The following is a 26,855-nucleotide window of genomic DNA, read 5'->3' as shown; positions in this document are numbered from 1 at the left end:
TTTAACCCTCTTAACTGAGTATGAACCTCCAAAGAATAAAATTTTGAGAAAGTGAGAAAAAAAAAACAGATCAAGCAAAAATCTTTAAACAAGGATTACTGAAGAAAAATGGTTGGATATTATTTCCAAATCAAAGCAGATGAAGAGATGCTGTTTTATCATCTTAAGCCTTAGAGAAAAAGTCTTAATAGGACTATTTGGAAGGCTGAAATGTGTCTTACTTTGTCTGAGAAACTTAAAAAGTGAGAGCCTGGAAGGCTGCCTCCTTTACTGGTAAAAAGAAGAAAAATCATTGCATTGGTAAGGTTTAGTCTTCCAAAGGAGTACTTGAGAAAAAGGATAGCTAGTATTTTCCATGAGCTGAATGGAAAACTTTAAGCTCAAAATGCAAATGTCCAATAATAAATATCTAAGAACATTTATCAAAGGTTCTTTACCATAGCAAGAATTGAAAATAACCGAATTTTGAAGCTTGTTTGCATTATGTGTATTACTTATTTTCTATAATAAACATTTATTATTTTTGAAAATAAAACTTGAATTTTTTAAAATATTAACACCTCAATAAACACCTAAGCAATGGGTCAAGCAAGACTTTTTGTTGCTGTGAAGATTGTCAAAGTTTACTGCAGAATCGGTAAGGCCAATAAACTTGCATAGCAGCTGAGAACGCAAAATGCATGGAGATTACATTCCATGGACACCAGTTTAAAACCAAAGAGGTTTGTCTTAAATCAGCCTGGAAATCTGTCTGGGGGAGTTAATGAAACTCTTCACATAAACTGGGTAATTCAAAATGGCACCCCTTACTTTTACTCCTTTTTGTTTCCTAGTTTGTAGACGTGTTGCTTCCCTTTTCCCCACCTCCCAGGCTCGTGCTGCAAAGTGAATGGGTTTCTCCAGAAAACTGAGACCTCTGTCTTGTTTACTTTTGATCGGAGCCAGAGGTTGTTTTGTACATGCCCATAAAAGCCTTGCATCTTATTTATTCCATCAAAGCCTGTACCTCTATCTCATGGTCATGGCTGTGCCCAACGTCACGCTTCTGCATCAACGGAAGTTTTTTAGGATAAACCAGTTCTTGACCCTTTACTTCAAGGATGGCCTTTTCTAAAAAAGAAACAAAAGAAGGAAAAATATACCTAGCATTAACATCCACCCTCAGTGACTGGACATCAGAATTATTCTAAGTTCACTTGCTTCTGGTTAGCAGCCACGTACAGCATTGTGAAATAGCTCCCCCTGTGTCCAGGTAAAGAAATTATTGAAATGGATAACCCCAAATTCAGAAATGCAAGCAAAGTTAGAAAGGAGAGGAAGAAATCGTGTTCCTTCAGCTTCCTCCATCTTTTCTAGCCTGCAGCTGCCAGCTTTGTCCTGCTGATCTGGATTCTGCCACCTGTCAAAGTCTGCACTGAAATGAATGTTTTCAATGTAAATTACTGATTTTATCTCCTGGGCACATTTGCAATTGAAATCTTAACTCTCATAGCTGAATATAAGACTTTTACTTGTTGGAAGGATTTAAGTAAGGCAGAATCAGTGTGAAACATAATCTACACATTTCCTGTACAGCTGGTAGTCATCTGAGGTGGGCCATGCTTACTTCCTTAAAGACAATACAGAGGAAAAAGCACAGGATTTAGGAATCCGCTCTTATTTGAATTAAAGTTTTACCAGTTTATTAGTGATGTGACTGTGAATAGCATATCAAATCTCTCTTCTTTGTAGATATTAGTTTCAATTTCCTTACCTTAAAGGGTAAATTAAAATAAGAACTATAAACATATTAATATACAAGGTGGCTAACAGCACAGTGCGGGCTACGTTGCAGATGCACAGTCATGCCCACCCTTCCCTCCTCCTCACTGTAAACAAGGTATATGAGTGACAAGGCATATCATAAAATCACAGAATCCCAAGATTAGTCATAATCTAGACCAAGTCTTACACTAGCTTCTCAAAAAATTATCAAGAAACTTTAATTTTTTATCATTTACTATGTAAACCTTGTGACTAAAGAGATATTACCTCGAAGTATATTAAGAAAACCATGATGAAACGATGAAGACATACCTTCGATGTAAGAAATAAACAAAGTCATGAAAAATAAACTTCCAGCAAACATTCTGAATGCTTCTAGAGGGGCACTAATGCTTGAGAAAAAGTATGCAGTTCTTTGTTCCTGCATCCACCAAGGATGAACAACCTGACACACTCACCGGCAGTTTTGATCCAGAAGAAGGAAGTGTTCCTTGGTCATATTACACAAGTCGTGAGGTGCTTCAGGCTAAAAGCTGGAGGGTGGACATCACGTACTAATTAAAATCAACCACTGAGGTGGGGGTGGGGGTGGAGGTGGGGTGGGCAGAGATCCCTACTGCATTAGTCTAGATGAAAAAATTAGATCCTTACTTCATTAGTCTGAACATTGAAAAAAAAATGTAATAAATATCTTAGAAAAAATATTGAAGGACATTTATATAAAATTTGGTTGAAGAACACCATGTAGAAATTTGTAAGGGAAAATTCAATAAAAGACTAGATGAACCACTGAAAATATTTTTGCTCAAAATCACCAATTAATTTAGATTTAAAAAACTAAACAAAATTCCAGAAGTGCATGCAAAGCATATAATAAAAGGTGAGGGGCAATATCCTTATAACACAACTCTTTCAAATTGATACAAAAAAGAAAACCTTGGGCCTCCCCAGTGGCACAGCAGTTGAGCACTGGGCTGCGAAGCTGCCTGCAGCCTCGGCAGCGCTGGTTCAATCCCCCCGCCAACTGGCGAGGCTTCCACATGGTGCAGCAGACCTCTCCTGGTGCGCCTGCTGCTCATCAGTGTATTTCCTCAGTCTGTCTGTTCTGCTCCCCGCTCTGGCTCTGGTGAATTCTCTCACCCTTCCGTGCTTCTGACTGTACCCAGTGCTTGTATAAATAAATAAATAAAACTTTTAAAAAAAAGAAAACCTTAAGAGACATACAAAGGACTTACACAAGCCTATCTGTGTAACTGTGTCCTCTTGTTACACTCTACAAAAAGAGTTATCAGCCTTCCAGCATGAATTTGTATCTGTGTTTGGGGTTCTATACCCTTCTCTATCTCATATTATTTGATTATTCCTTTAATATTACTATAAATGTAAATTTCCTATAATATTACTATAAATGTAAATCACCTTCATTCATTAACACAGTGGCTTTGGACAAATCATGAGAGATTCCTGTACTTTTGATTTCTCATCTATAAAAGTTGTATGAATAACATGGATCTCATAGGAATGGTGTGTATATTAGCAGCGTGTGTCTCTGTGCTGACAAGCAATCTTACATCCGTGATTCATTCACTCTCCAGTTCTTAGTTGACTATTTTATACTCTCTTCACAGATATCTATGTTTTTCCTTCCTTATTCTCAGGTGATCACATTGTTTGCTATTTCACTGAGGAAAAAGAAGGTATCAGAAGAACACTGTCTCATCTGCCATTATCACACCTTACTATCAGGATGGTGTGTATGTCAATGTGCAGTCATCTCTTGTTTCTATGGCTCTACTGCCCATGTCCACCATTAATATATTGGCTTCCATTATTTCTTGCCTCCTCTCCCTGCAATTTCATCACTCTGACAATTGTTCTCCTTCTCTATTGTATCATCTCCACCTCTATAGATACAAATATACTGACATTTTGTTTCTTTTTTATTTTTTTATTTTTTAAGATTTATTTATTTATACAAGAACCGGGGTACAGGCCAGAATCGTGGGAGAGTGAGAGGATTCACCAGAAACAGAGTGGGGAACAGAACAGGCAGACTGATGAAATACACTGCTGAGGGGTGCAGTGGGCACGACAGGAGAGGTCTACTGTGCCATGTGGGACCCAGCTTAAGAGTGCAGAGCTCAACCACCTGTGCCACCAGGGGAGGCCCTGTTTCTTTTTTTATTTATTTTTATTTTTTTCTATTGTTATTTTTTAAAATATTTTATTTTATATAATTCTTACATAATTTTTCATTTTTGCACAATGTATGCATTTTCATTTTGGTTGTATTCCCCATACAATTACACCCCCCCTTATTTTGACATTAGTCCTTCCTCTCCCCAACCCATACTGTGTCTCTGGTTTATAGTTGCTTGTTGATTTTGATTTTTACTTTGTATTAATTAGTCTTTTTCCTGGCCCCTTATTTAGGTTTTCTAAATTCCTGCTATGAGTGAGACCAACCGGTATTTTTCTTTTTCTTTCTGACTTATTTTGCTGTTTCATTTTTTAAAGAGGTATTTATTTTGCATCATTCCCCCTCAACACAGGTACAATCCCTTCTTGATTTCTTTTAACAGCAAAACTTATTGAAAGTTGAGTCCACAGTTTGTCTCTAGTTTCTCTCTACCTATTTCCTATTGAAGTTTTTTCAATGAGTTTTTTTATCCTTCACTCAACATTATGTTGAGCATTCTTGTCAATGTTATTGATGGTTTTCAATTCTCACTAATTTGATCTTTGGCAGCATTTGACACTGTTGGTCACTTTCATGTTTTGAAGTGTTTAGCTCATCTTATACCACTGATATCCTCTATGATCATTCATTGTTTTGTCTTAGTCACCTTTGCTGGCTCCTCCAATGTTTAAATATTTACTGTCCCCACATTCAATTCTTGGAATTTTTTTCTCAATTTAGTTACTAATAAGATGGTTCTCATCTACTTTCATGACTTTAAATATCATCTGTAAAATGATGACTGCCAAATTTACTTATGTCATCTGAATTTCTCTGAATTCCAGACTCACATGAGCAATCCTTTCAAAAACATCTTTACTCAAATATCTAGTATATCTATCAAACATGAGTACAAAGTTGTATTCTTGATCTTAACTTTCAAACCTGGTGTTTCCAAAGGCCTTCATATCTCAAGATATCATAACTATCATTTTACATTTACTGGATAGACATCCTTGACTCCTCTTTCCTCCAGATCTTGCTTCCCATGTATCAGTAAACATATTTAACCATTTCTTGACCATTTTTCACCATGTCAATGGTTGTTGTATGAATCTAAGACATCATCATTTCTAGTCTAGCTTATTGACATAACCTCACAATTGATCTTACAGCTTTTCTCTTAGTCTCTGATAATGTACTATCTGCATGTCACTCAGAATGTCCTATACACCACAGTAACTCTTCCGTGAAAACCTTTTCACTGGTTTCGTATCTCAGAGTAGTAGTCAAAGACCTATGATAGTCACCAGAATCTGCATGATTTAGCCTGATTCTCTTCATAGCCTGATTCTTCATATCCTATTTCTTTCCTTTTTACTCTCCGATCCTGTTACTGCTTCAAGGGTCTTTGCTTATTGTTCCTTCTGCTTGGGATATTCTCCACTCATTCATTTGTCTCATTTCCTTTCTGCTTTCAGGTCTCTATTTAAGCGGCATTATGTCAATGAAATCTTCTCCAAGAACACTGGGCAAAATAATCATACTCAATTCTCAGCTCTTTGTTGCCTAGCATTAGATGCAACTTGGAACATTGTATACTTGCTTGTTTGTTTATTTATACTTTAATCACCTGTCATCCTTCCTTAAAATATACCTTCATGAAGGCAAATTTGCATATCAGTTTTGTTCATTGCTGTATCTTCAGTGCTTAGAACAATAGGTTGTCAAATGATTTTCATTAATACATTAAAAAGTAAAAAATATACAAAAAAGTAAACACTCAATAAGTAATCTATAATTATTTTATCTTTTAATTATGAGGAGGATATATAATGCAGATCCTATTATATGGAACTTAAAATTAATCTAACATTTTAAATTCTTACCTACAGACATTGGACAATATCTAATCTCTCAACTTCAGCTTATCATCTCCCAGAATGAAGCTAACAATAGTAGCAGTTGCAGTGAAATTTTGAACATAACCGAAACTGAAAATATCATCTCTACCAGCAGAATTTCTGACACTCCTTCAGGTCAATACAAATAACCTTGAAGACTGATGGGTATAGTCAATGTATTTGAAGCTTCAGAAACAAATATTCATACATCAAATGGCGCTTACCAGCTTCATTCACAGTGACAGCTGTAAAGAACATTTTAAATTGACAAACATTGAGCTGATTTTGTTACAGTCAAAATTGTGTAAGTAGAATAAATCTATTCTAAAAATGACAATCATGAAATCTCAATCATTTATACTGTTGTGGTAAATGATTTTAAGGCATTTGCTTGATATCTATGGGCAGGTTACAGTTGGGCTAGCTTTCTAACAAATATAAAATATTAGAAATATGGCATCATCTACAATTAATCCAAATGCTTCAACCAAGAACTTTCAAAACAGAAATTTATGAAAAGTTTTTGTAGCTTACTTAAGTCACATAATCAAGTGGAAAGCAGATATTAAAAGAAAATTACTGTCTGGCTCTGTATACTTTTTATTGTGGGGGGGCATCTCTTTTTATTCAAGGGAAAGATTTATTCTTCATCTTAATCACTCTCTAATCAATCTATCTAACTTGGAGACTATTAGCCCTCAATGCTTTTTACAAAATAGTTAACCAGGAGTATTTTGATTAGAGGTCTCCCAGCTTTCTCCTTTTCACCCCCTCCCCACCCAGATGCCTCCTCAGGACTGGACTCCTAAGCTTCCTTCAGTTCTACTCCCAATCCTTTTCTAACCAGCAACTTGGAGAGCCATCCCACAAGTCTAAGGAGTTAAAGGAGTTAATTTACAGTGGTAGAAGCCCAGGAAGGATAACTAATGATATTCTGTGTCAGAAATTAAAAAAAAAAACAAACATTGCAATCTGCTTATGCAAAATGTTTATTCTTGTACCACCTAAAGGGGAACATAAAAAGAAGGGGCAATAGATCAAATGAATGAAGGGAATGAAGTGCATAAAGAAAAATATTTCATTCAAATTATAATAGTAATGGCAAAAACTTCACATAGAAACACTGAACTTAAAATGAATATTTTTCTGTCTGACTGAAGGAAATATCATAACATACTCTAAAACCACATTAATCAAGGTGGAATTGCAATTCTCTTTCTAGAAGTTAACTTCAGAACATTAATTACATGCTCAGTTCACTGAAAAGAACAGTTGGTTCAAAATCAGGAGCTCTATGTTCTCCTGCAGCCACTTCTCCTGCTTTCAACAAATCACTGGTTTTTCTGGCCTCAGTGTCTTATCGATAAACTCTTCTTCTCAGCTCACTTTGGCTGCCCTGTCTTTTCTGTACCCAGAACAAACAAGCCCTCATGTTGTCATTTCAGAACTCCATTTCTTCGGCTCCCACCTTCACCTCTTTTAATACTTTAATGTCTCTTGTGTTTTCAGCAAGACCTTTCCTGCCCACTTTATTTATTTTATTTTTTATTTTATATATTTTTACATCATTTTAAAAAAAGATTTAGTTATTTATGAATACAAGAGCTTGGGTACAGGCCAGAGGTGTGGGGGGTGAGAAGATTCACCAGAGACAGAGTGGGGAACAGAACAGGACAGGAGCAGCGGGCGAGTCAGGAGAGGTCTGCTGTGCCATGTGGGTTTCTCTCTGGCTGGCCGGGGATGGAACTCATGCTGAAGAGGCTGCAGATTGCTTCACAGTGCAGTGCTTAAGCCCTTGAGCCACCAGGGAGGCCCTAAATTATTTTTCTAAGAAAGAAACAAAGGATGATGAATGAGGAAAATGTCCAAGAGTTGGTGGGGAAGCCTCCAAGAATATGTCATCAAGCTGGGGTAGAGACTTAAGGGTCACAATACTGAGAAAGATGCATAGGGAGAAGAGACACAGGGGTCAAGAAATGAAGGGAATAAATCAGAACCTCAGGGATAAAATCATGTTGGGACACACACAAAACGAGAAGCAGTAGGCCCGCAAGTCAATGAAAGATAAAGGCAAAGCCAATCTCCAGGAAAGAGGGACAGCCTGGCTGCAATTAGCTTCATAGGTTGCATCTTAACCCCTTGCACCACCAGGGAGGCCCTCGTTCTTCATTTTTATACAATGTATGCTTTATCATCTCGGGTGATTCACCCATGTCCCATCACCATAGTTCCACTCTGTTTTCTTTTTTTTTTTTTTAAAGAATTTTTTTTTTAATGGAGGCATGTTTTTATTTATTTGTTTGTTTGTTTGTTTGTTTGTTTTGTTTATACATGTACTGGGTACAGTCAGAAGTGCGGGAGGATGAGAGAATTCACCAGAGCCAGAGCAGGGAGCAGAGCAGGCAGAAGGACCGAAGTACACTGCTGAGGGGAGCAGCCGGGGATCGAACCGGCGCCGCAGAGGCCGCGGGCAGCTTCGCAACCCAGCGCTCAACCGCTGCGCCACCGGGGAGGCCCTCCACTCTGTTTTCGATGGCACATCCCATCATGCCATACACGTAAGGACTACTTCCCTCCTTCCCACTCAGCCAATGAGAACTTCCTAGCATTGACGAATGCGGACTTCATTTATGTGTGTGTGTTTTCATCTAACTGTACTAGAATGTAATGTGAAGATTTTTGTCTGTTTTTCAATGCTATATTCCCAATGTCTAAAACAATGCCTTGCATATAGTAGATCCTCAATAAGTAATTTTAGTGTAAATTAAACATGAAGGACATTATCCTTATATTTTATTTACTTTTCAAGAAGCTATTGTCAATGAATGTCAGGGATTTTGGCCTCTTCTGCTTTTCTAAAGAGCATTTCCTAGTAGCATGTCCACATCGAAAGAGACATCAGTTATCATATTCTGATGCTTTTTGCCAAATATTTCATGATCATCAACTTAAAAAGAGCAGGGGCTTTACTGTCACCAACTGATGACTTGGTTGTTGGCCTGTTTAGTGCTTCCTGCCCATGTTCCTTTTATGGGCTTGTCTGTGTGAGTTCTGCATAGCTGGCTCTGCTTTTATCTTCCTACGGGTTGAGCTGAACCATCGTTTTAAAGGTTGATTGACCAGAACTCAGTGTATGTACTTGCTAGTCTTTTATGGCTTAATAATATTCTTTATCCCAGGTTACCCACCCACCCACTGCCTCCATTTGATAAATATGATAAACTGTTCTCTGGGTAAGGACACATCTCTCATCTGCCTTTCCTAAACCTACACATCTAGTGCCAAATCCTGTGTGATATTTCTGTTCAGCCCCCCACTTGCCCACCCTAATGCACATGGTTTGCTTTCCTTGATTCCCAAGACTCTGCCTATCCTGCTCTGCAGTCGGCAGGTTGCTCTGTGTGTGTCTTTGGGGTGATTTTTATCTCTTTTCTCTGATTGTTATTATGCTAGATATTTAGTACAATATTAGGTAAGTTTTTAGTAAGGTATTTAGTTTTTTTTTGATCTTAATAAAGTGATGTATTTTAAGTTGCTAGCTTTCTGTCCACTACCACTTTCAACCATGTGCAATGCAAGGAAATATTAGTAAAATTTTAATTTTACCAACTGAAATATGTGTAAACTCTTTGAAAGCAGAGAATAATTTTACTGCACTCAGTTTATCGAATAAATGATAATTATAAATATCCCTAACAGAAAAAAATTTCACTACAACTCTCATTTTCTGAAAAAAATTGACCCTCTCTAGATCTCTGTATAACTCAGCCAAATTTGCTTAGAAACCCCAGAGTTACTGTGACTAAGAGCTATTCATAGGCATCAAATAGTAGGAGCAGGGGGCATATAACTATTTTTAATAACTTAGATGTCCATCATGACCTCTGAAGCTAGGAGTAAATGTGATAGCATCTCTGCAGTCTAACCATTCAAACTCTGTAGATCGTTTTCACCCACAATTGTACTTTCCAGCACAGCTTGATCTCTTTGTACCCGTTCAAGCAGCACTCCATAATGATAGGACACAGACTGGCATGGCCCTTGGATCTGTGCCAGAAACCCCCACAGCCAAGGTTGTCTCCTTATAAAGAAAAAGCTAAGGGAGGAGATACTGGCACCATAGCCACAATGGATTATTACTCAGCTATTATTAAAGGAGATAAACTCTTGCCATTTGCAACAACATGGATGGAACTAAAAGGGGTTATGCTCAGCGAAATTCATCAGAAGAAGAAAGAAAAATACTGGATGCTGTCACTGTTAGGGGGCATATAAAGAAACGAAACAAGGTCAAATAAAAGCTAACCAATAACAAAACTTAGAAATTTGACTATAGAACTGAGGCTACCAGGGAGGAGGGAGGAAGAGGCAGAGAAGAGCAAGGTGGAGAGGAAACACAATGGACTTTGGTGGAGAACTGTGGGTTGTGGTTATGGCATGGTAACAACACCTTCAGGGGAGATCCTATACCTCCAGAACATAATCAAAGTTGTAAATCACTGTTACCTTGATTAAAAAATGTTGAAATAAACAAGGAATGTAATTACTGAAGGATAGCCAGAAAATGGTGGAGGTTTTGTGCAATACCAGGTCTCTTAAACAATTAGTTTATGGAGATTCCACTTTTCCATTCTATCTTTCCCTTCTGAGTATCACAGGGAAATCCTATACTAGTGAGAGTCTCAGAAAAAATTGTTTTAACCTTTCATAGTAACCCACATTCCCACAGGTTTGAAATTAAGAATTAGTCCATCCCGATGTCAGTTTCTAGCCACGAGTCATGCAGGGTACAGGGCTAATACTCAGTCCTTGCCTCCATTGTTCTGTGTCAGTGAGTCCTGCTGGCTGCTTGTGCCCAGAGTTAAAAACAAATAGAAATTCAAGAGTTGAAAATTTTCTGTAAAATTAAGAAATCAAATCATATCCATTGCATTTTTAAAGGTAGGGGATGGGATACTATGGTCTATGGGCCACAGACCGTTGTGTAAATAATGTCTTGTTGGAAGGTAGCCATGCTCACCTGCTCATATGGTGTCTAGAAATGCATCCAGCTGCAACCACAGAAAAGTGGTTGTTGCTTCTGAGACCACAGGAACCACAGAGACTAAAGTATTTACACACTCTCAGCCCCTTACAGAAATGTATCTCAACTCCTGTCTGAAACAATGACTTTATGTGTCAGTGCTATTTTCCCTTTTTAAAAAAAATTTGGAAGAGTTTGGAACCACTGAAAAAATAAACATTCAAATAATATGTATATTGCTGAGATCTTGGGTCAGCTTTCGATGCATTCTTAGACCAAGGAAATGTAAACATAATATTCGTGTATCGCTGACCATGGAGCCTAAGTGGAAATCATTACCTTTGCTTCTCAATCCCTACTAACTGTATTTATGAAAATGAAATAATAGTAGTATACAAAACATACAATTTTGTGAGGATTGAAAGGTACTATGCATATAAAATGCATAGAAATATGCTTTAACTATAAGAAGAGGCTCATATTTTTCTTTTTATAACTTATCTTGAATTTTAAATTGTAACAATTACTTGATTTTTAAGAAATGTAAATTTATGTAATGGAAATTCTCTAGTTCACCTGTTGAAAGTCAAAAGTACATGACAACCATCATCAAGAAAAGACATTTTCTACTGCAAATACTCAGTGAGAAAAGAACAAAATAAAATAATTTTTAAATATATGTGACCGTATTCATCAGAAAGCTAGTTAATACTAGAGCATTAAAACATATGAAATTTGGGAACCATTTGAACTTCTGGCAATTTCTCTGGGAGACCCAGCCTCTGATTCTGATTTAATTCAGCTCATCCCTTCAGTGCCCCCTGGAGGAGGTCACTTACATATGCCTCCTGCTCTAACCAAATGAAAAGCTGACACACAAACATGCTTCTAGACCAAGGCTTTAAAACACCCCAAACAGAGGCAGTTAGAATTCTTGCTTTTAAGTCTAGAAGAGAAAGGTGATGATATAAATGATTATATTCAGTAACTAAACTTCTGATATAAACTATTCATCATAAAATGAATATGATAAAATTCTATTTTTGAATAAGAATATATATGAAAAAAATTTTAATATGAATAGGATTGCAATAAAAATGCAAACCTCAGATATAGAAGCAAATGCTGCAAGAGATATTTCTGGTCTTTCATTCCTGATATTAAACACAATGATAGCATAAGTGTAGATTTTTCTACTGGGGTTTGGGCAGCAGGGAATTGGTTGGGTCAAGAAATTTAAAACCCTGGCTTTGGTGAAGAATAAGATGACCGATATATACAAATCACAGTCAGGCAACTCTCTCAGACAAGGTAAGAAGGAAGTAGCTAAATATTTTAGAAGAATCATCAAGCTGGGAGAAATTATACTCTCAGTGGTAATTATAAGTCCACACAATGAAAACAAGAAGGAAGCAGTGGATTTTATGGATAGTTTTTTTTCCCCCTTATGTTAAAATTTATGGAAGATTTTTGTGTGCCAGTTGCTTTACGTATATCAACATTTGATTCTTATATCAACACTGGGAGGAAGGTAAGATTGATATTCCTATTTTGCAGATGTCATTGAGATGTTTGCGTAGCATAGGATATCTGTGTAACCCTGTGAAGGTCATGCAGGCAGTGAACAATCAGCCAAAATTTTCACCTGTGCTTAAGATCCCATGCTTGAAACAAGTAGGATCCGGGCAGGTAAACTGTGCTTACACTTAAGAGAAGCCTAGAATGGCACCTCATGTTCCTGCTTCCTCCTGGCCCTTCCCAAGATGTTATTTTGCATTTGGCAATCAAAGCAATCTTTCAAAATATAAGCCACATCAATTCATTTTATTGCTTAAACCTTATGGCTTTTCATCAAAGTGAAAACTAAGTCCACATATCTCACCCTGATTCATAAGACTGTTCTTTTGGCCTGTTTCTCTGACTTCATTACTTACAAATAAGCCTGTTTGTTTGATGATTGTTCAATTTCCAGAGACTGAAAATTGCTGACATACAGTACTCACTAAATTTGTTGAATAAACGAAAATCATAGATGACCAGGTAGAGCAATGCAGTTAAAATTAGGGATTTGGCATGTCTATTCTAACCCTAAGGACAGATGTCATATAATTTCTGGACCCTGCTCTAGAAAGACAAGAGCAAGATAAATATGTTTGTCAGGCAACAGCATGCAGTATAGGTACCTGTGTAACTCAGCTCCAGCAGAGAAGATTTACATGAGGTTTTATACTAGGTGTGGATCTGAGAAGATTTATCCAAACAGCTGCTCATAGTTATTTTTAAGGACAGTGGTCTACCCACAGGAAAAAAGTAAAGCCAAGCAGATTAAATGCCAAGAAAATAAATTCACAGCATAGACATACAGTCTGAAATGTTTTGCTTCAAGTTGTTCTTTCAAAAGTAGATTTTCTACAAATTGTGCAGATACTGACATAACTCATTCTTTTATTACACGCAAAGCACAGTGAACAGAAAGAGGAATTACTGGAGCTTTTAAGACGAGCTAAAATGGAAGTCTGGAGAAAATATTTGAAAAGAAGTTCTCCCCAAAAGTCAGAGTTACAAGATGCTGCACATACATGCACAGACATGTGCACACACTCAGGAAGCACTTAAAAAGAAAAAAGAAACAAAATCAAAGATGGCATCCTTCGTTCTGTGCACTGTTTTACATAATGCCTTGTATTTTTGTTAGAGAAAATGAAGTTTGTCTCTTAGAATATCTGGTCTCATAATAAAGCTTCTGGGTATTTTTGTGTAGACATTGAGGCACTGACCTCTGTAACAAGTGTGTAAAAGACTGTATCAATACAAGTGATGCAGCAGAATGTGGTCCTCTGAAGACGCTGATAAAGAAACTTTCCAGGTGCCTCCTGAGTTACACTCTGATGGCAGAGAGATAACGATGCTATGAAAAGTCAGCAGCGCTTAGGTAGTCCATCTGAGATTGACGAGCAAAACAATTTCTATAATTATTCATTTACCATCTGTTACTATATGTTCTGCTTGTTGAATGACAGGTATGTTTCACACAACACTACTATCAATTTATACATCTCTAGTAATTTCCAAAAGATTGTTGGAGCTTGTAACCCTCTTCATTCAGCACTTGTATATATGTCCCAAGCTCTCATCTGTAATAGGGGTGGGGAGGATAATTTCATAGATAAAAAAACCAGTTTTCCTTCCAAATTTCCTTTCCAATTTTCCAATTTATACTGGTGGTAAGTGGCAGAGTATTTTTATCTATCGTCTATTGGAAAGTGGAAAGATAAGGAAATAAATAATACTGAAGAAACAAAATTTATCAGGACTGCAGATCAATATGTGTCCTAGACGTATCTTTTTCTAAAATTAGCTCTGAATCCATTAGGGTTGTTAGCTATTGAAGCTCTCATCTAGCTCTTAAATGTTCTGTTCCTCATAAGTAAGTCTGACTTCAACCACACGCCCTGGACAAAAGCATTTTATCTGAAAGAGTAGAATTACTTAAAGAACATTTTAAGTCAAACTAGTGAGTCTCCCCCCGAATTTACAATAAAATATTTTGGTCCTCTAATTCTGTAAAGTTTCCTCCCATTTCCAATTGGAAGTTTAGAAAAAAAAAAAAAAAAACCTCAAAAAAACAAAACCATAAGCACCTTTTTAAAAAAGTATTATACTGGATTTGTTCTGTTCATTTTTTCCTGTGTGTGCTCATATGAGGACTATATTGAATTGGGGTTTTGGGGAGTGGGCCCCAAGTCTGGGGATCCTAGGTGGGCTTTTTCTCAGTTCTTGTCTTCAACGAGGAAAGAAATTAAGGTTGAGAACAGTTACAGAAAAGCAAGAGATTTATTGATAGATAAGAGTAAGAACAGTTATTGATAAGTGGGAAGAACAGGAAAGCTCTCTGAGCAGAGAGTGGTCCTGAATGTGTAGTTGATTGATAGACAAAAGGAAGGACCCCAAAGCTCTCTGAGCAGATAGGGGTCCCAAGTGGGTAGCCACTGAGTGGGAAGAAGCAGGTGCTTATATGTGTATAGTGGGCAAGGATTGTGGGTTTGGCCTTTGGGTTTCTCTGGGATGTTTCTCTTGCTAATTGACAGGGCCAGTGTGGGTCTCCCAGGCTACTGAGGCCCACTGAGTTTCCCTGTATTACCCAGCCGACTTCTCCAAAACCAGCTTTGGTCTGTTGATATTGTGTTGTTATTGGTGTTCTGAATATTCCATTTTTTTAATTGAATTTGGGGCAGCAGGGCTTCCAGGTCTGCGATTGTTTATCAATCAGACTGATAAATGAACCTTGGGGCACACTATCCCACCTGCCTATGCTCATTTCTTAACTTCCTCAATATGTGTGTGTATTTCACCCTAAATTAACCAGGATGAAGCATCTTCCTGAATAAAGCACCAAATTAAAAAATACAAACATAGCATAGTGGTCCTGCCATTTGAGACAGATCAGAGTAGGATCAGGGAACCTTTAGGAAAATAGGATTTTAAGGCCAGATTAGGAGAGAAAATGCTCCATGGGTCTACAATTGGGATCTTTTGAGTATGGGAGTCAATAGCAATGTGTGTGTATGTATAAGACAAAACTTCATGGATTAGGAAAATGTCACATCAGCAAAAAGAAAATAACCAAGAAATGCTAAAACAAATACATCCAGAGCTCGCTCAGAGCCAGGCATTCCACTTTTACTTAGAAAAGAATGGAGAGTCTTTGTTCAACACTAGCAACATTCAGAGCATCCCAACCTAATAGTGAAGTCTAAGCTCATGCCAGAATAAAGGCTGCTTTAAGGCCCTGCTAAAAGAAAGTTCAGCTTGAGAGAACTGTGTCCTAACTGACCATCAGAGAGAAGTCCAACATTTTTTAAAGAAGCAAATCAAAGTTAATCAATGCATGAATAATATAAGATCTCAAATTTTATAATCTTTTCTTATGATTATAGCAGGTTAGATACTGCAAATGTGAGTATCAGTGAACATGAAAACAAAGGACATATGGGAAATCAGGTACTTTCTCTTCAATTTTGCTGTGAAACTAAAATTGTTTTAAACATGAAATTTTTAAGAAGCAAAAAAAAAAAAACCAAAACAACAAAAACAAAACCCAATCTTGGAAAGAAATCATTAAGAAAATGAAGAGGCAAGCAATTTGTTATAGTTGCATCTGACAAAACAAACACTTGCATAAAAACCACTATCACCTAACAATAGAACAAACAATACAATAACAATGTGCAAATGATTTGAACAAACATTACAGCAGACTATAGACCCAGTCAATGAGAATGCAGCATATCATTAATTACATGCAAATTAAAATGACACTGACAATGTTACACACACAATAGAACAGCTAAAATTTAAAAAATGGACTGACATTACTTAAGACTTAGAGCAACTTGAATTCTTATACGACTGATGGGAATTTACAGTGATAATATTGTTGAAAAGATTTTGTCAGTTTTTTATGAAGTTAAATATATACTGCCATGTGACTCAGTAATTTCACTTGATATTTACCTGATAAATGAAAATATATTCACACATTTGTAGATAAATGAATGTTCATTGTAGTTCTATTTATAATAGTCACAAAATAAAAACCACATAAATGTTCATGAATGGTTAAGTAGATTAAACAAATTATTAATAGTATGCCACTAAGTGATTTAAAAAAAAAAATGAACTGCCAGGGCACATGATTAAATAGATTAAATAGATGTGGCAGTTTTAATTGGTCAATAAAATAAAAATGCTCACAAATTGTTAAATTCTATGTTGGGCCGCCTCTTAAATGTGGACTGCTCATAGTTGTGCCCTTGTAAGCAATATAATGCTGCCCAAGTGAGGTTGTATGACCTCTGTGGTTAGGTCTGAAAAGGCCATAGAACTTCCACCTGGTTATGTGACACCTGCTTTTGGAAACCTGACTGCTACCGGCTAATTCTCATTACTCTGAAGCCACCATGCTTGGGGAAGTCACCCCTAAGCATTTAAGTGTGTAGGTGCATTTGAAGTATCCACCAGTATCTGACACCAACCTCCAGGCACATGAGCACACATCTCCTCCACTGCTCTGCCTCCAGGCAGTTAGTCATTCCCAGCATTTCCAGCTGTGGCCCTGGGCATCAAGGGCTGCTCCAGTGCCCTGAGGAAATTCTGATCCACAGAATCAATGAACATATTAAAGTATTCTGTGCCACTAAGTTTTGAAATTTATTATTATAAACATTAGTCATGGGGACAGTAGATGGTTCTCTCAAATGTTATGCTGAGTGAAAGGCACGGCATACAAATATAGACTGTGCAATTCCCTTTACTTAAACTAGAAAACATGAAATCTATAGAGGTAGAGAGCAGATCAGAGGGTGCCGGGAGCAGGGTAGGATCAGGGATGAATGGAGAAGGGCGTGAAGGAATAAGTAGTAGAAATATTTTGATTGTGGTAGTGGTGAAATTTGTCAAAATTCATTGAAATGGACCCTTAATATACGTGTATTTTTGAGTATGTAAACTATACCCTAATAAAGTTGTGTTTAAAAAACAGGGACAAACACACAGAAGGAAATCGACACTAGAGAAGGGCACTGTCCACATGCCCAAAGAATGGGTAGATGCTTATAAATATTGACTGTCTAGTGGTGATGAAAATGAGTTCAATCCTGGGCCGGCCAGGGAGCAACCCACATGGCACAGCAGGCCTCTCCTGACTTCCTGCTGCTCCCCTCAGCAGTGTACTTCAGTCAATCTGTTACAGAGCAGCCCCGATATAAAACAGGTTGCCTGGCTGTGGGTCCTCACCCGCGCGCTTAGAAGGGACTTATTAATACTCCACTATAGGCACACACAAAAGGTTAATAAAATATTTATTTACAAGGGAAAGGGAATTGAGGAAATGTACAACTCAGGGAGAAAATAGGAAATAAAGTCTTTAATGTGTCCTACCCGATCCCCCAACCTGGAAACCCAAAGGCACTCTCAGAGCTGGCCAAGAAGCAGCGAGCTGGCAGAGAGCCAAAAAGGAATCCCCCAAAGCCCACTTGTCTGGTTTTATACCAAACCTGGCTGCTTAACCCCACCCTCAGGTTCCAGCCACCTTCCCTTTGGTGGTGATGGGATTTGTAGTTCCCAATGTCTTTTGGCTTTGGTCTGGAGTGGGGGTGGAGTCCACAAAGCCTGTATGGAATTAGCTTTAGGACATCCTTTTCCCCCTAACAAATCTGCCTGTTCTGTTCCCCACTCTGTCTCTGGTGAATTCTCTTGAGACACAGGGCAAGCTAGCGTTATTAGGCAGTTTTAGGGACAGTGCAGGAGGGGACCTCTGAAGAATTAAGGGAGGCTTCAGAGGTAAGGACAACCAAGGGAATGTAACCAATTCCACTGGGAAAAATAAACATCCCAGGACCATTGTTAACAAAATGGAAAAAACAAACATTCCAGTACCACAGACAATATCCAGGATGGTCCTGGTTTTCTTCAGGTGATAAAGATAAAAGTGTGGAGATGCTCTCCTGGAAGACTAGGCCATAAAGATAAAGATGTAACAAATGGGGAAAGACAAACCTGTTAGATAAGGAATGTGAAGATCCCCCACTCAGTAACAAATTAAGTGAGACAGCCGAGAACTGACCAATCACAAAGAGACTGGTGGAGCTTTAGAATAATCAGGGAAAGAAAGTATATATTCCCTGAGACACGACTCCACTTTGGCTTCCTTGCCCCTCCCAGGCCTGGTTCCCTGGCCTGGGAGTCCCACTTTATTTCTGCTCTTTTTCTCCTCAATAAACTTTTTCTTTCTATAAACGAACCTGCCTCTTCTCGCTTGCTTACCTGAGCGTCTGCGAAGTTCCTGCTGCGGCTTCGTGAGACACCAACGTGTGGGGGTCTAGCGGCTGGGGCTCAGCGCTGCCCTGCAGCCTGGAATCCGTTCCTGGCTGGGAGACTAGGCCTGACAATTCCGGTATCACTCTCACCCCCAACACCTCTGGCTTGTACCCCAGCTCTTATATGCATAAATAAATAAATTTTTTTTCATTTTGTAAAGATAATTAATCTTTATTAAAATTAAAATTTTTGTGTGACAAAAGATATCTTTTTTGTGAACATTTTTATTTTATTTTATTTATTTTTTACATCATTTTTTATTTTTGCAAAGTGTATGCATTTTCATCTTTGTTATAGTCCCCATACAATTCCCACGCCCCTTGTTTTGATCCTACTCCCTCCCCCTCCCCACCAGTGTATCTCTGGTTTATTGTTGCTTGTTGATTTTGATTTTTACTTTATTATAATTAGTCTTTTTCCTGGTCCCAAACACTTATCACAAAATCCTCAAGAAGGTCTCCCTTCTTGAGGTGGAGTAGGGGTTAAGTCTTAGTGCTATCAAGCTATCTATGGCCTGAGGCCAGGGAGTGCCACTTCCCATAGCAGACCTCCCTTCCCCACCCAACCTTTGCTCCCTTCAGCAGTGTTGTATTTCACTAGATTTGCCTTTTCGGCTCCCTGCCTCCCCACTCTGTCTCTGGTGAATGCTCTCACCCTCGGCACCCCTGGCCTGCACCCAGTTCTATGCAAAATAAATAAATAAAATCTTTTTTAAAATCCTCAGGAAAAAATTGGGGAAAGAGAGAGAGGGTCAGAGACAGGCTTGGTCTCTTTACAAGATTACAGCACAAGATGCTAATCGCTTAAGATTGGAATTTCAAGGGAGGGGCAAAAATCTGCTATTTGTTCATTTTCTCCTAGATCTCATGTTCTATTTATTTCTTTTCCAGAATAAAAGCCAACTATTGACCAGAGAGTAAGTTCTTTATTTCTGACAGCAGGTGTCAGAATAGCCTAACAAAAGAGAAGTAAACACTAAGTTTCTGAATGTAAGAGAAAGACATTAATTATCTGCATATACAGTGTTAAAATACTTTCAGTTAGTAACAATATTAACAATATTAGAAATGACAAGGTATGATCGTGTTTCTTCTCTTCACAAGTAATAAGCTGGAAAGCTATAAATTGCATTGATAATAATTATTGAGAGAGAAAATTCAAGTGTGTGCGAGTATGTGTATGTGTAAAATATATATATACACACACTTACTATACGCAATATATCAAATTTGTAATGTTAAAATCTAAAAGGATATCAGCCTTAGCATCAAGGAAATATGGTAACTGACCACACAGCTGGCCACAGGTATTTATGCAGGTGCCAGGTGAAGCATGGCCCCTTTGCCCACTGCTTCTTGGTTCCCAGGCATCTGCCCAGCATCCCTTGCACAGACTCTGGAGGGTGTCAGCCTGGTGACATGTCTCTGCTAATGGTTGATGCCTCCAGAAAGCAATGGAGAATTTTGAGACCAGCAGTGTCTGGGGTGGAGAAGGAAGGGGACACTGGGTGTTTAGCTTTTGCACACATGTATTTGCATTTGGGGGGTGGTTAGGGGGGAAAGAAAGAAATCTCCTTGCTCTCTATAATAGAAGCCTGCAGCAAAGGGTCTCTTATCTTGGTACTATGTTCATCAGAGAAGCACTATAAATTCAGGGGAAGGTACCAGCGGACAATCTCTTGACAATGTCCATCTCAGCCCTGATAAAGTCCTGAGAAACACCATCTCCCATGTTCAGCACAAGCTTCAATGGGCCTGTGCTCATCGAAATACAAACTAATGGATGTTGTTTGTATTTTTATTTGTATTTGTATTTTTTATTATTTTATTTTTTTAAAGATTTATTTGTTTATGCATACAATAACTGGGGCACAGGCCAGAGGTGTGTAGGGTGAAAGGATTCACCAGAGACAGAGTGGGGAGCAGAACAGGCAGACTGACATACACTGCTGAGGGGAGCAGTGAGGAAGACAAGAGAAGTCTGCCTCGCTGTGTGGGTTGCTCCCTGGCAGGCCGGGTATTGAACTTGTGCTGTAGAGGCTTCGGATTGCTTCATAGTGCGGTGCTTAACCTCTTGCGCCACCAGGGAGGTCCTGTATTTCTATATTTTAAAAATATTAGTACTCAGTTGTTTTTTTTTAATAAAATATATGTTTGCACCTAATCCTGGACCTTCATTTTAGCTAAGACCATCATATCCCTTTGGCATGTATTTCTTTCTAAGACTGGAGGTCAGTGTGTTATCTGTCAAGAAATGGCCAGGTGTATGAGCTGGCATATTCCAGATGGAATTCATAGTCCTCAAAAATACTATTTATTCTACACTTCTGTTTATTCTATAACAGGAAAAAATATAACTCCCAACAATAAAAAAATGAGCAATATTTCAACAATGCAAGAAGTAGAAATCCTTTATATCATCAATTACTCATAGATACAGGATTTCCCCGGATGAAGACAGATCCCTCCAGCGTAAAAGCTGAAAGATCCAGCATCTATGTTAAATTATTTGGATGATGTTGTTAACTAAATAAAATATAGCTGATGCCACTGAATTGGAGGTTGGGGAAAAGAGGGTGCTGGTCATATCAGCCAGGTTCATCAAATTTTCACCTCGCGTGAACTAACTTCGGTCTTAAGTCGTAAAAAACGCTCAGAGAGGAGATACCATGTTTGAACTAATTTTAAGTCTCAGGCAGATCAGATGATGTATCCGAGAGATTCAGTGGTTGGACATTAAGTAAAACATCATCCACCTGACAGGGTTTGGCACGATTCGTTCTCACTGAATGAACAGGTTATCTCTGTGGTCGCGGGTGTGGACAAGAGTTGGATGTTTAAAGGCTCTGACAGAGATCTCTCAGCACAAGTAATCTACCAACAGTTCTTCAACCCATACCTCGAATTCCTCTAATCCAGTTTTTTTCCCTTCTTTTCATATCCCTGGTCAATAAACTAGATTTTTCCTCAGTATTTGACTTTTCCTTTTGTGTCCTGACTAGACAATAAGGCTGAACTCTACTGCCGCCTGCTGGCTGAGGGCGACACCTGTGTGGAACCTGCACATATTGCCTGGTGATTTATTGCCACTTGGCATGTGGGGAGGTACATTCGCCTGACCCTAGGAGACAACTTCTAGAGCATGAACGCCCCTCAAGCCTCTTTCCTAAAATATGAAAATTCTAATATGAACAAATTTAAGTATAGCAGCACTGTCCGCAACTGCCAAGTCATGGAACCAACCTAAGTGCCCTTTCACAGATGAATGGATAGAAACTGCAGAATACTACACAACTGTGAAAAAGATGAAATAGTGGCTTTGGGGGCAAAATGAATGGATATAGAGGTGATTGTGTGAAGTGAAAAAAGTCCGAAAGAGAAAGATAGATATAGGATGGTTTCACTCATCTTTGGAATATAAATAACCAAAAACCATACATGGGCAAAATAAATCAGAAATGAATCATGGACCTACTGAAAAAATTTAATCTTTACCAGTGGGAAAAGAGGGGAAAGAAGAGGGGCTGGGAAAGGGAGGTACAGGGACTGTTGGCATGGGGGTATTGGTGGAAGGTGAGTGGAATATGTGCACATATAAAAAAGTGAAAATGTAAACCCAAAATTAAAATCAAATTAAAAATCAGAAATGTTACTTTTTAGGTGAAAAACTGGTCAAATTTGAAATGAATAGAGGAGAATCCTTGCAAACTCTAAGTCCCAATTTTACTTTTAAATGCAAAGTAGAACCAAGACATCTGAGCTGAAGACAGATACCAACTATTTATTCAATAGTAACAAGAGCAAAATTGATGCCATTGAATGCATAAGGTATGAGCTTGAGAGAGCAACTTTTGTTAAGATGACTTGAAGGAAATACAAATTATGCTGGTGGTAGAGGCTATAGGTAGGACTTGGTTAGGGACAGGTCCTAAGTAATATTATGGTGGATCTGGGATTTTCTCTTGACCATAGTCACATACCACTTAACATGAAGCCTGCAGTGAAGACAGGCTCTGAGGATTGTATCACAAACCAGGGATTCATGATGTCCACAGAGACCTGAGACTAGGGCTGCTGTCCACATATGGCCACAAGAGGGCTCCCCAACCCCTCAGTTTTGTGAACGAGGACTGAACTTCCTTTGAGCCTCACGTCTTGACCCTTCAGGCCTAACTTTGCAGACTTAAGAATAAAGCCCACCCTCCCCCATTTTGGAGTCCTCTACTCTGCTTAGCTACAACAACTCTTGGTCAGCCCCTCTAACACAGAAGAAAGTAGAGTAGACTGAGGTGCAAAGAGGGGAAAGGTGAGAGATCCTGATCCCAGGACAAAGGCCTTTCAGCTCAGTCAGGCCATAGAAAACCCCACCCAGGGCCTGGTGGGAGGAGGAAATCTACTATATGCTCTCTGTCACCAGCTGACTCAGCTCCTAGTAAAAAAACATTCCTGAGGGGCCTCCTTGGTGGTGCAAGGGGTTAAGATGCAGTGCTATGAAGCTATGTGCAGCCACTGTAGCACAAGTTCAATACCCTGCCAGGGAGGTGGCCCACATGGTGCAACAGACCTCTCCTGTCTCGCCTGCTCCTCCCCTAAGCAGTGTATTTCAGTGGATCTGCCTGTTCTGCTCCCACTCTATCTCAGGTGAATCCTCTCACCCCTTTGCATCTCTGGCCTGCACCCCAAATCTTTGGGAAAAAAAAAAAACTTCCTTGGGAGGGAGACTCTTGCAGAGAATAAGTGGCTTCCCTTGAAACTTACAGGGAGGGATCTTGCTGATGGCTCATTAAAAGGATTTCTAGGATGAATATAAATCAGAAATTGGGAAAAAAAAAAAGGTTGATTGGAAATAAAATAGAATCTTCTACATAGAAATACTGAGGAATAATGGAACTGGGTAAGACACATCATATGTACCAGTGCTGGGACTGGAGGTTGTTGAAAGAGCAGACAGCTGTGCTTTGGGAAGATGACTACGTTTACATTTGCATTTTATACTATTGCCACATTTTAATGACAATTAAATAAACAGTAAAGTTAGTTTTGAAGAGAAGCATTTAGTTAACTCTGCCAAGGACAACCCAAGGGAAAAAGCTTTTATTTTTCATTATTTAAGATTTGCTTGCAACAGAAAAACAATAATTATATTAGGAATTGACAGAATATGATAGTGGAAGGAAAGTGAGTCCAGTTCAGGAGAGCTGTCAGTGCTGTCTTCAGAATATTTGAAAAATTGTGCATTTTCCCATTTCAATTTTTCGTTCAGTTTTCTATCATTATGAAAACTTCCATGAGCTGAAATGATGTAGAGTGCAGAAAATTACCGCTAATATATATTGAAAAATTTTGAGCATCCACACACTCCAAAAATAACCTACCAAATTATGCTAAATGACACAAAATAGCAATGACATATAATAAAATTTGGACTGTAAATTCACAGCCTGGGTCAATTAGCCCTGGAGCAGGAACTTGCTGGACCACACTCAAAGCTCAGGGTGCCCACTGCCTCGAGTACAGTTACAGAAAATCCAATACTGAACATTAGTTTTGCTTCTCGCCTTTTGGAGCAAAAGCAAAATTTCTCCTCAGCGTTCTTTCAGTTAGTGAGGGCAGGTACTAAGGTAGAAACCCTGTTGAAATGAAGTCGCATAACATGAACTTTCCAAGAGAGGATATATGCAAGAAATCCCGTATAAAGGTGACCTCACTGCCTCGTTCTATTTTGATTCAACAGGAGTAACTTTTCAAACCTGATTCTCCCTCTCAGCTTATTCCTGTCTGTCCATGAAAACCTTATCACCTATGCTTTCCCTTTATTTCTTCCTTACATTTTGTGGTGGTTATAAGTGAGAGAAAAATTATCCTTTTTACTCCCCAGGATGGGGTGGGGACTCTTTTCCTTGTTCAGGTTTATCTTAATTATTATCATTTGTCTCTGAAGATACCAAAATCCAAGTTAATGTGATTTCAGGGATGAAAAGTTCTGCCAATTTTGGGGTGTCGCTAGGAGGTGGTAGTTTGGGGGATGGGCGAAGTTAAAAAGTTGTATTGTTCAACTATTGTGATGTTTTGATATTTAATCTATTTGGACTAGGGTAGGCCTCCCAGTCATCTTTTTTTTTGATTATAAATTTTATTTTTATATTCCCCATACAATTGCAACCCCCTTATTTTAACCCCAATCCCTCCCCTCCCCACACCCACCCCCCCATAGAGTGTCTCTGGTTCATAGTTGTTTGTTGATTTTGATTTTTACTTTCTTATATTTATTCTTTTTCCTGGTCTTTTATTTAAGTTTTCTAGATTCCTGCTGTGAGTGAGACCATGCATCTTTAGGGGTAAAAGAAAGATGATTATTTTCTCAAGTATAAGGGTTACAAAAATGTTAAGAAAGCTGTGAAAAATCAGGGTAGAGTTTAGGTAATAAGGTTTCCATGGATAAATGAGAAGAAGCGGAGAGGAAGAATTAAGGTTGGGAAAGTCATCAAAATGAAAAATGACGCTGTGTCCCCCACCCTCGCCGCCGGAAGAGAAAGGCATCCAACTAGAAAGGATGTTTCCTGATTCATGCATTGAGAAGAATAAATCTTTCTGAATTGTCCTCTTCTCTTTCCCACCTCCCTTACCTCCTTTCTTCTTGTGAGTTTTTCTGACCCTCTGCTTTTCAATCTTCATTTCTCCCTTACAGGACGCTCTTTGGGGTAAACTAGGAAAATCTAGTGTTAGGTGCTGCAGCTGAGATGAAAGTCAGGTCTGCAGGTGGAGACGCCTAGTCGGTTCTCAGGAGCCTGGTGGTCTGTGGGCAGCTCATAAAGCAGGTCCCCAGGCCCGTGGGAGAGCAGCTGGGCTCGTGGGGTCAAGTTAATGGTGGATACTTTCACTCGGAAGGATTGTAGAGGGAATGAAGGGCTGAGAATTTGCATTTTAGCGTGAAAGCAGGAAAGGGGAAAGAATTGCAGGAAGAAAGATTTCAATTATGGATGTTTTGGTGGCGGTGTGGCAACAGTACGTCTGAAGAGGTGTGGCCTTGTATCTTTCAATCACATACAGCAATGTAAACCAAACTCACCTCAATAAATCATAATACAATATAAAACAGAAAAGAGAAAAAAAAAACAAACAGAGAGGAGATTAACAGTGTTCTCAGCTGCAAAAAGTAAGAAAGAGCAGAGGAAAGTCAGTAGCTTCTGGTCAGTGAGGGGCTGTTGGTGGTTTTGGAAAGGAGTATTAACAGCACAGTGGAGTCTGAAACAGGATTTTAAGCAGCCGAGGATGGAGTAGGTGGTGGAACAATGAGGCAGTGAATATAGACTATTTGTAAAAGTTACTTGAAATGGAGATAGTAAAGAGACATTCAGATGGACAGTGAACTTCTGGAGGCCTCGCCTTGGTGTGCATAAAGGGTCAATGCATTAGGGAACAAAAAGACAATACTAGTGATTTTTGTTTTTCATACAAGCATGCCAATATAAAAGTCATTATCTTGTTTTAGAACGGTTAGGAATTTATAAAAAATAAATAAAATGAAACCAAACATTTGCTGTATTTCAAACACATTCACCAATGTTTATGTTACACCATGTTCTTTCAGCTGCTACTTTTTCTCTGCTTCCTTCAAGTTCAGGGAACTCAGAGTTGCCATGTCTGATGCAGCTGATCAAGGAAGACCTCCAGTCCTTCCTGTCACATTTAGCTCCTCTTGATGTCATTTTCAGGACCAGTATATCAAGGTAGCTCCTCTCTGAGGTTTAAAATAAACAGCGGTTTGATTTCTTTCTTTATTATGAGTTAACCCATAAAGGCAGGCTCTAGTCCGCCAAGACACTCTCCTCCCCCATGAAAAGTAGCTGCCTGCTAAGAGTGTTCCTCCTGTCAATTCTAGATTAAGTGTTTTTTATAGGGGCGATGGGGAGAAGAGTGGAGATTGGGAGGTAAGATGAGATAAGATGGGGCAAGTGAAATAAAAGTAGTGATGCTGTTAGTGTAGGGTCTGTGGGAAAACAGTTTCCTCAGAGTTTCTTGGGTTGTTTTTCAATGTGAACTTCCAACCGCATGTGGGGAAGGATGTAAATAATATTGACAGTGTAACCTGTTCAAAACATACTTCT

General features: G+C 38.6%; 1 protein-coding gene across 1 annotated transcript in view; it reads right to left on the bottom strand.

The window, feature by feature from the left end:
* The window catches only part of ADAM7 (ADAM metallopeptidase domain 7), a 151,971-nt gene extending 126,549 nt beyond the window's left edge, over positions 1 to 25,422 (bottom strand). The window contains exons 1-2 of the mRNA XM_037497748.1: positions 25,374 to 25,422; positions 1,007 to 1,110 (exon numbers count right to left, since the gene is read on the bottom strand). Coding sequence (XP_037353645.1) covers positions 1,007 to 1,110; positions 25,374 to 25,422 — 153 coding nt within the window. The remainder of the gene's footprint in view (positions 1 to 1,006; positions 1,111 to 25,373) is intronic.
* Between the last annotated feature and the right edge of the window lie 1,433 nt (positions 25,423 to 26,855).

This window comes from Talpa occidentalis, unplaced genomic scaffold, assembly GCF_014898055.3.
Source record: "Talpa occidentalis isolate TD23 unplaced genomic scaffold, MPIMG_talOcc4v2.1 talOcc4.8, whole genome shotgun sequence".
NCBI lineage: Eukaryota > Metazoa > Chordata > Mammalia > Eulipotyphla > Talpidae > Talpa > Talpa occidentalis.
The sequence above is the reverse complement of the archived record's forward strand: the minus strand, read 5'-3'. Positions and strand labels throughout refer to the sequence as shown.